This window comes from Sinohyriopsis cumingii, chromosome 11 (assembly GCF_028554795.1).
Source record: "Sinohyriopsis cumingii isolate HCF-2022 chromosome 11, ASM2855479v2, whole genome shotgun sequence".
Classification (NCBI taxonomy): Eukaryota; Metazoa; Mollusca; class Bivalvia; order Unionida; family Unionidae; genus Sinohyriopsis; species Sinohyriopsis cumingii.
Genome location: NC_142971.1, coordinates 91,567,933 through 91,578,618, shown reverse-complemented (window position 1 = coordinate 91,578,618; position 10,686 = coordinate 91,567,933). Strand labels below are relative to the sequence as shown.

The window sequence follows — 10,686 nt, the reverse complement described above, 5'->3', positions numbered from 1 at the left end:
GCTAAACGGCAAGAATAAATGGACAGACCAATACTGCAGAAATCTGGCATATTGGGCATGAAACTGAAGGAAATCAACCAGGTATATAGAGCTAGATGTATACGAAGTAGGGTATTACTAAATACAGAATAAATGAACGACCATGATAAAACCCACACTGTAAGTGCAGTATTGTTTATTTTTATTAACGGTGGCCATATTTATTGGTTAATCAGCACCATTTGTACAAACATGGTAATGTTTTTTGAGAAGCTGTTAAAAAAAATAATGTTTGAATGACAGACTACTGCAATAGGACCTTGCCATTGTCTCACTTGTCCTTACGGCCTGGTGAGTTAAAATACGTAATATCAAATCACAGTTATTACTAGAATTAAATATGAAATGCTATTCAGTTCTGTTGTATTTTACTGGGAAACAATTACTTAAAATTACAGCTTAGAAAATAGTGTACATGTACTTACTTTAGCTTATTTGTAACATTTGTCAGTATTTGACGCCATTCGGGTCATTTAAAGTTAGCAAAACATGTCGTGTTAATTAATACTCGAGGTGGTGTGATATTGAAGAGGGAGACAACAACATAATATTAAGACTGTCTAATTGAGAGAGAAAGAGAGAGAGAGAGAAGAAAATAGAGTTATAGAAATCTCTAATTCTATTACAGAAGTGTACAATTCAGTCAAGGAGGTTTACAAATTAGAAAACAAATTGCGAGCTCTAAATAATGCATAGAGCATATGATAAGTTTATAGTGTGCACAAATTAACTGAGGGGTTTAAGTGTTAACGTTCTGATTGATTGAGAAACTCTGTCTTAAACTAACAGTCACCGTTGAATTTTTTGTATTATTTTTTGTTAAATGAGAGACAAATAAGTTTTATTGACAACCTTTGTATGCAATCTCATCAGCATTCAGTCTGTTATTGCGTTGCATTTTGCATGCAGTTTAAGTTACCAGCGTAAATATCAAGTATTCACATATAGAATTTTTTTAGATTGGTAAATTAGGGGGCCTGCATACCTGTGGTTTTGCAACCTACTTTGGAAACGTCTCTATTATTCTGGATTGAAAGACTATCGAAGTCCAACAAGTCAGCTGAGGGAGGCATATTGATAGACTTTTCAACAGTTTGTCCGAATGATTCCGGATCTTGGAGAATATTCATTTTTTCATTAGGCGAAAACTCTAACCTGAACTCACACAACTTGGCATATATGCTGTCCTGTTTTGAGACATAGCTGTCCACCTGTTGAGACAGTTTCTTAAAAAGAATAAAACCTTGTGTTTCATCTGCAGTACCTCTGATCGCCTGGACCATCAAGATGGATGATTCCAGTGCCACTATTACGGATCTACATTCCTTCAGACGTTCCGAAATTTCTGATTCTGTGCTTTTCTGATTTGATTCTAAACTGTCCAGAACCGGCTGCTGGAGATCCTTAACAGTCTGAACCAATTTCTTCTTCCAAACATTAAAAGACCTTTTCACTTCCTCCGATTGGTTCCTTATAAGCTGTATGCTATCTTTTTCATGGTCTCCAATCGATTTGAAGTTTTCAGACAATGTATCCAGCTGTTTTTGTAGAATTGTTCTCGAATCTCCTTTTAAATATTCATCTAAAACGTGTTCAATGCACTCGAGACCAGGACAGCCCCTATGTTGTACGATAACACATTTAGAACAGCATATGTATTGGTGAGCATGGCAGTAGTACTTGAAGCGTTTACCATGTATCATACATCTACTGAGATATTCTGCTGCTGGGTCTTCTTTCCCGCCGTTCTTGGGAATCATTGGGGTCACAGTGTGATCCATACTTATCTTAAAACGTTTGTGATATTGAACGCATGTCTCACAAAGATATTCTGAGCAAGTAATACAGTGAGCGATGGGATTTTCCGGCTTCCCGTCCAGCTGACACGGATGACAATAAATCTCGCCCAGCGCAACAGATGTTTCATCTCGTGATACAACAGCCGAAAAATTTGGTAAATTTGATGCCCAAAGTTCTGGTGTTTCGTCATACAACGTGGAAGATGTGATACATTGACACAACGGACAGGTAAACATACCAAAAAACTCTTCTCCTCTTCTCTCTTTAGACATGGATGAAGATACACAAAGCTCACAAAATGTATGAAAACAGTGAAGAACTTTGGGTGATGTCAAGTTCTGAAGGCACATCGGACATTTTTTCATTGTCTCGTGGCACGGTAAACTTTTGGACATCGTGACTCTACTTATAATTTTATGTAATAGGCATATACTGTCGTAGGTCGAACTCGCGCAGTTCAAATAAACTGTTCAGACAGTCCTCCAGAAAGTATAAAAACTATTTTCTTTGTTCATCTAGTTTGTCATTATGGGCCAAAAGATTTGTTTCAAATAATACTAATAATACGCCACTTATCCTTGTCACTTAACGGTCATGTGCGTTTTTAAATAATTATCTGTTCGTGTTCACTCAGTTCATACAAAAACTGGCTGGTTATAGAACGTTGTTTATAACAGGCGCATGTTTTGTTAGACATAGAGCAATCAAAGTTTGCTACAGTATTCTATACATCGAACAAACAATCCAAGTTAATACGTCAATCAAAATATTTTCACAACAATTCCAAACTGAATTTGACCACATCAGTTTGTCAAGTAAATGTGTCCATGGGAAAGACCATATACAAAAGTACAATGTAAAAGTCTGCACACCTAAACTAATGATGTCATGTTACAGAAGGATATGGCACGTCGCCTACCAGTTTGATAACCTCTGTTCTGCGTTCTGTAATCAGCACCTCCATTGTCAACCACTTTGTCAGCAACGGTCGTAAAGTAGACACTGTCTACTGATTCCAATGGTAAAGAAATGCTGGTTGATTTGCGTGAAATTTTTCCAAGTGGTTCCTCCTGCAAAAGATGAAATACTTTTTCGCTTGGTACAAAGTTAAAGTCCACTTTGTTAAAAGTAGCCTTTAAAGTTTTGAGTGAAACGTTGTAGCCCTTCACATGTTCAAAAAGTCTTACCAGGATAATAAAATAGATAGTAGAGTTATCTTTACCGCTTGCCTCATCCAATGTTAAACGTGACGTGTCAATGGCCGCTGATACTCTATTGCATTTCTCCAGATGTTCGTATGTTTTAGTGATTTTCTCTCTAAAATATTGAGCACTTCTATTAAGGAGAGATGTCTCCAATATCTCCACTGCATAGAGAATTTCCTGTACTCTAGTGTAGACAGACCTTCTTATCGCTTCTGACTGATGTCTTACATTTTGCATATTCTCTTCTCCGTGTTTCAGGAACATAGTAAAATTGTTTGTCAAAACTTTCAATTTGTCTTCTAGTTCGCAGAATGATTTATCTTGCTGGAATGCTTCACAGAAATTAGCTATGCAATCGAAATCTTGACACTCCCTATGGTATTCAATAACACATTTTGAGCAACACAGATATCTGTGAGTTTCGCAATAATACTTGAGTATTTTATTATGTAGAGAGCACGTGCAAAAGCTTCTAGTGTCTGCATCGCGTCCATTGTTTTCCTGGACAGCGTTGTCTATAATATCGTGGTCCCTGCTTACTTTGAATCGTTTGTGGTACTGAGAACATACATTGCAGAGATATTCCGAACATGTCGAGCAAAAGGCACTTGAAGGCTCGTTCTTGCCATCGAACTTGCATGGCTGACAATAATTTTCGTCTTGTAAATAAGATTTGCATGCCTGAAAAACTGTCATATTGGTTGGCAGTCTTGCAGCCCATTCTTCTGGTGTTTCCCCACTATCAGGGGCAGACGTTACATAATGGCACACAGGACATGTGAACAAATCTACCACTTCTTCTTTATCTTTTGACTTGCATAACAACGATGATAGGCAATTTTCACAGAACGCATGCATGCAGTCTAGAGTCTTAGGTGATGTAAATCTTTTGAAGCAAATGGGACATTTTGGATCCATTTCAGTTGACTCACGTATCTATCACGCTAGGATTTAAAGTTTAGAAAAAGCTTCCTTCCGTCCTAATGACTTTGGAGGTAATTCACAATGACAGCGTTCCTGTTCAGTTTGGATACATGTACGCGTCATTTGGTTAAACATGTATGATCGTATCGAGACTCGGCACCATGAAACAGACGAATATACAAGATTAGATCTTAACCAAGTCCCGCTTACCAAATTAGGCCGCGTCTATCCTATTAGCGACACTTTTACTTACACAAGTCACAAGTTTACTATTCCAAGCATCATTTTGACCAGGACGAACAAGGGCGTGGTAAAGTATTATTGTTAATACCTCCAATTACACGCTTCACAATGTTACCGTTCAAAATGTAATTTTGAACTGAAATAACAAAAGGCGTGATATAGTCTATATTTCTATTCATTTGGTAGTAATTCATGCCACAATGACACTTCTTCACAGATTTTTAAACTATTTTTCACTGTGATATTTTAAACGATATTCTGTACAATTTTAATCAGCTACATCTTCCAATGTGTGTAATCCGAATATTTCTTTTTTTGGACCAGCACGGTGCTCTCCCCATGTCTATCCCTGTTTGTTTGACGTTTTGTATGGCTATATTTTCCCCAAGTTTAAATTGTTCGTTGTTTAATACGAGACAGAGCTTTATAAGTACCAATATTTGTTCATAAGAAAAGAAAAGATACTGATCGGCATGATCTAATTTTCTGTGTTTGAGAAGCGCAATTTTGTGACTTGATTCGTTAATAACGACTGAGCTCCTTTTTTTTAAATCTTCCTTTATGTATGTAATCTGTACCACGTCCATAATGAGCATTTGATGAAATACAATCATTCACAGTTCGCTCCAATGTTACCTTTAAATATATTTTATTTTCCTACGTTTATACCGGATATACTTCATTGTGTGGTACAGAAGAAGGAAAATAAAAACCAATACAAACTTGGTACTGTAGCGAGTGGCAAAGCCACGAGTTAAAATGTATCGTTTTTGGCACCACAAGATGAAAAATATCTGCTATTTACGTAGAAAAAGAAAATTGTCTTTTTATTATATACCAGACTTGTTCCAGAATCAAAACTTACAAGATTAAACACACGCTTCACTGGAGACGTCAACACACACACACCATTTTGTAAATTCGCCTCACTTTCATAGGCCCATTATATAAATCTCAATGATTTAAGAGAGCGGGTAGGATTGAATTGACATTTTCTGTCGCAGTAAATTACAACTATGACGTTTGTAAACCATTTCACTCAAACTGAGAACAGCGAGTCCGATTCATAATAGCGGTTTTCGTAGATTGTCAAGGAAATAAGGGGAAGTAGCTTAAGCGATACCCGAATGGAGTCATATTTTGTCAGCAAAACTGAGCTTCCATTCATGAGAGGTAATGCAGTTTCTGTTTGTTCTAGTTCATAAAGTGCTCGTTTTTGTTGCTGTAGATATAAAATCAAGCGCTGATGCATGGCATAATGGGCAATTTTTCACGTGTCAATATAAAAGATATATTTTGTCAAATGTAAAAATATAGGAATGAAAAAAATATGAATATTATTTCGCCAATACGTTTAAATATTTCACACTTAATAAATCAAAATGATATTTATTCGCCATTATATTCAAAATACTTCTTCGTGCTTCGGCAAGTATTTCAACATGACAATGCTATGTGATTTTGTTATTAATGTTGGTTTAGCCCGTATTCGTCAAACAGTTTGACCAAACAAAACGAATCCAGCTTTCGGTTTAAATAAAGGCAAGATGCAAAATCTGGTCGATGAAATTTTCGACTAAAATAGGTACAAAAATCACTGAGAGAAAAAAACTAAAAGTTTATGTTATTGGTTCCTCATTCAAGAAATGTTTGTGAACATTATGTTTCAGTTTATTTTCGACAGTAATTTGTGAGACATGGGTATTGTTTTACATTTATTCGAAATTTTTATGATGATAGCACATTGGAAAGATTAACTGACGAGACAAGAAACAAACACAATTTTGTATTTTGTATGAGAACGTACGAACTTCAATTTTAAATTTAGGTTAAACATTGTTTCTGCTCACCATGTTTTGTTGAGTTAATTGTATACTACCATGTTGCATAATGTCCCACCTGTCATATTATCCTGACGCTAGGCCGACCAGTACTAATACTAACCCCTTAATGCTGAGCGCCTGGCAAGGCAGCTCTTAGTACCATTTTTATAACTCTTTGGTATGACTTGGCCGGGATTCGAACCTGTGACCTCCGCAACCGAGGCGGACGATTTAACCACGTGGCCACTAGAGCGGTCTTAAATTACTGTCATGCTGGTAAACAAATTGAAGAAGAAAAATATTTGGATTGAAAACAACATGACGTTGGATTTAAAACAACTTGCAAAACATTTATTATATATAAATCTTCAAAACGGACTCTTTTTATTACATCAAACCTGGCCATCAAGAAGTGTTTTCGTAGTATTTGAACGTGTGTAACTCGAACTATATTTGTATAAATAATTATTGTGGTTCTTTTATTGTTTCTGCTTTATTATTATTATTTTTAACTCAAAAAGGATTGAAAGCCTTAAATAAAAGAAATACACAGCATAGTATGATTGCAAATTAGTCCCATGTGATCATTTTTATGATACAATACTATACTACATTTGTCAGCTTACATCAACCTACAAATTAAGCACTTTGTTGTTCTGATTGTAAATGTAATCCATTTAAAATGCTGGTTGCTTCCGACACTACGCAATTCATACGACATTCTTCTTTCCTCAAAGACACGTCAAAAACTATTTCTTGTGAAATTACGTCTTCCCGTGCTTGCGTATGTTTTTTCCTGTTGCCGTTTTCTTCATTTTACTCCCGGTTCTCCGTTCTCCTTTGAGATTTATCCTAAATGTTACCGGGGCCTCCAGCTTACAAAACTTTCCGAGGGAACTAACGCGTTGAAAGTTTTTCATCTCCGAATCCGGCGTGAAGTCAAGTTTCATTTTTATTGCCGTCTCATATATGTTATTTAAAGCAGTTGAATAGCTCTCAACCTGATTTGATAACTTATTTAAAATCATGAAGCACTCAGGATCTTCAGCCTTTTTTATGGCTTCTTCAAGCATCATGTCAGATATCTCTATTGCTGCGATAACACTTCTACATTCTTCCAGACGGCTTGTGATCGCATTAGTGATTTCACCGTAAATTTGATCCAGCTCAGACAAAGCAGACGATGTCAGTTCTTCCACTTTTTCAATAATATTTGATTTCCAGTTGAAGATAGAGTCTTTGATATCTGTCATTTTTTGTTCAATTTCTTTCAAGTTTTCGTCCCAATGATTCTGCACTTTCTGAAAATTACTTTGCATTCCTCCTAGTTTACTCTTCATTTGTTTGCATAGCTGGCCTTCCTTAATCCCTGTAGCTACGTCTTCTACCGCGTCAACTTTTTTGCAATTCTTGTGTTGAACAATGATACACTTGCTACAACACAACTCTTGATGACTGTCACAGAAACACTCAAAAGACTTCCCATGAAGAGGACATCTGTGGAGCAGACTAATCTTTGAGGGGTCAATGGCTGGGGTTTCCATAGTATTAAGTTCTATCACAATGTGATCCTTGGTGATTTTAAGCCGCTTGTGGTGCTGTATGCAAGCCAGACATAAATTTTCGGAACAAGTCTCGCAGTAAGCAGCAGAGTAAGTGTCTCTCCTATCGTTCAGACACGGTTGACAACAAGCCGTTTGTTTTTCACGGACAGCCAACACAAGATAATTGATCGGAAATTTGCCAGCCCATTGTTTGGAGGTTTCCTCTCCAACAGGAGCAGATGTGGCAACTCCACATATCGGGCACTTGAAATATCCTTTTATTTCCCCTTGTGCTATGGATATGTCCATATGAGCGGCAAGACAATTTTCACAGAAAGTATGTAGGCATGGTAGCGCTTTCGGCAGTCTCAGGCTGTTTAGGCACAGTGGGCAACAAGGGCGCCTAGTCTCTGATTGAGATAGGCTGGGGGTCTCCGTGTATAAACTCCTATCGGTCAAGAACGTAGACAAAGACGTGGATAAAGTTTGATCCATCCTAAATTTCAGGTGTGAGTCTCACTCGTAAAAATCGCAGTGCTGAATCTAACCAATTTTAAAACAAAACATGCCTCTTATTCATTTATTCTCGCTTTCTGTTTGTTCGCTTGTCGATAAATATTCTTATCAATCACTTCTTCACAACACTGTAGTCTCTATTGCTTTAATACAAGACAGTGCTTGCTTATCGATTAACGTCAAGTATATACACCTGGTCTATTGCATTGTTTTAACGAAAGTTGAGGTAAAGAAATGTGATCAGCCGTAAATACCTTTTCATATTTAGAGACCGAGTTATTGCAATGCTTTTGAATAGGTTTTTACTTAGACACATAAATATCCTTATTGGTACTGCAAAAAATAATTTAAGGCTACTGAAAATCAAATTGTGGCATGTCCGTTAAAAATGAGACTCCATCCATTTACTCTCGTCTCTGTGAGAACCTCCAAAGCTGAAGGTTTGGTTTCATAAGTAGTATCGATCAATGAGTCACAGCCATGGGTAATTGGACTTTGAGTCACAGATAAAAGCTGACAGCCTTAAAGCTTGTAAGACCTATGGTCAGTCCATTAGAGCCCAATTCGTTACAGGATGCTTGTAATTTATATAATTTTTATACTCTCCCACCTTTATGTTCAGTTGGGCCTTTACTTAGTTAATAGGTTTGTCTGTATATAATAAAATAGTGCAAAGAATAGTGTGTGTTTGTTCCTACGCACTCACTGAACAATCTTCTTTTAATCAATGTATCGATATGCTCGGTCTTTTAAGTTTTGAACAAGCTGAACAATTCGTGACATGCTACTAGCATTCTAGAACAAACATGTACGATACTAGTTATACTAGTTATGTATAAGTCATAGAAAAAAGTGAGAACCAACAAGTTATGTAAACTTCAGCAGATAATATTTTCCTTAGAATACAAAGTGAAAAATGTAAAGATAACTTACGACATTGCTAAATAAAATTCAAATAATCATAGAATTTCGAAAACAGGTCCTAATTTATAAAGTTCTGAATCAACTTTAGTGATATTCCAAAGTAAATCCAACTGGAAGTGTTGATGTGTTTGTGGTGGCCTGCGTCGTGGTGATCTGTCAACAGTCTTTTGTGGAATCACAATAATACAATCCAAAAATATATCCTTATTTGAATTTCACTACGAATCAAAGTCTATATTTCCAAGAATAATCACTTGAATTAAATAATATGAATAAATAAGTACCAACCCAAACTAAATACTGGCCACAAAAATATTACAAATGATTTTGCTGAGATCTTAAAGCACGAATAAATGATTTCTAGAAAAAGCAAGATTAGATAGTCCTCTACTTGACCTCGCGTCACAATTTAATTTTTGGTGTAAAAAATACACAATGAAACATTTCATTCTGGAATGGTTCCAAATGTTTACAAGATAAAATCATAACTATAACTAGAAGCTCTATTTCCAAAATCACAATATAAAATCTAGCAAACAAAAGATGGACCTGACATTTCATGGGAAATTTCAAAAGTTCTAGACTCAGATTCAGATAAACACCTTATTTAGAGAACCAAAATCAATTATTCGGGTCAAGTGGAAAATAAACTTTGATTTTGGACAGGGTTAAGTCCAAAATACAATCATCCATAGCATATAGTGAATAAAATAAACACACACACACACACACACACACATATATATATATATATATATATATATATATATATATATATATATATATATATATATATATATATATATATATATATATATATATATATATATATATATATATATATATAGTCCATGCAGCGAAATCAGCCCACTACATTACTAAGATCATGGAAAGTTCCAGCTGCAAAGAGCTCTTCGAGATTACTAACAAGCTAATGTCAAGGAACAAATCAACACCACTTCCAACTACCTTCTCTCCAGTCGACCTTCCTGACATGTTTGCAAATGTTTTCCGTGACAACGTACAAACCATTAGAGACAAGCTTGACACCACAATTTCAATTGACTCGTCGTCACCATACAGTTGGGATACAGAATTTGAGCGGCAACCATTAGCAGCATTTGAACCTGTCTGTATGGATTTCGTACGTACAATCGTGATGAAGAGTGCACCAAAGTCAAGTGAACTTGATCCAGTTCCAACATCACTGCTGCTTGAGTGCTTAGATCCAGTATTGCCTTCACTAACTGATGTTATTAATACCTCTCTCTCACCTGGGGAATTCCCATCATTTTTCAAAACTGCCATTGTAAAGCCTCTGCTGAAGAAACCAACACTAGACCATAACGATTTAAAGAACTACCTCCCAGTTTCTAATCTCCCATTCATTTTAAAAATCTTAGAAAAGGTTGTTCTATCCCAGCTTGTATCTCATCTAAATTCAAACAGTCTTTTTAGCAATGTACAATCTGCATATCGCCCTTGCCACAGTACTGAAACTACTCTTCTAAAAGTAGCTAATGAGATTCTCTCTGCATTGGATAGCGGAAAGATTACAGTCCTCACCCTCCTTGATTTGTCTGCAGCATTTGACACAATAGACCATGATATATTACTTCACCTCTCCAGCATGTATTTGGCATTCATGATACAGACGTACTGTGGTTC

General features: G+C 36.2%; 2 protein-coding genes across 2 annotated transcripts; both read right to left on the bottom strand.

Moving 5' to 3' along the window:
* Positions 1-199: 199 nt before the first annotated feature.
* LOC149788990 (E3 ubiquitin-protein ligase TRIM56-like) lies at positions 200-3,212 on the bottom strand. Its single transcript, XM_089975820.1, has one exon. The coding sequence runs from the start codon at positions 2,232-2,234 to the stop codon at positions 1,008-1,010; it is 1,227 nt and encodes a 408-aa protein (XP_089831946.1). The 5' UTR covers positions 2,235-3,212; the 3' UTR covers positions 200-1,007.
* Positions 3,213-6,380: 3,168 nt separating this feature from the next.
* On the bottom strand, positions 6,381-8,193 carry LOC149788989 (E3 ubiquitin-protein ligase TRIM45-like). The gene has a single exon (XM_089975819.1). It carries the CDS (start codon positions 8,071-8,073, stop codon positions 6,799-6,801), a length of 1,275 nt encoding a protein of 424 aa, XP_089831945.1. The 5' UTR covers positions 8,074-8,193; the 3' UTR covers positions 6,381-6,798.
* Between the last annotated feature and the right edge of the window lie 2,493 nt (positions 8,194-10,686).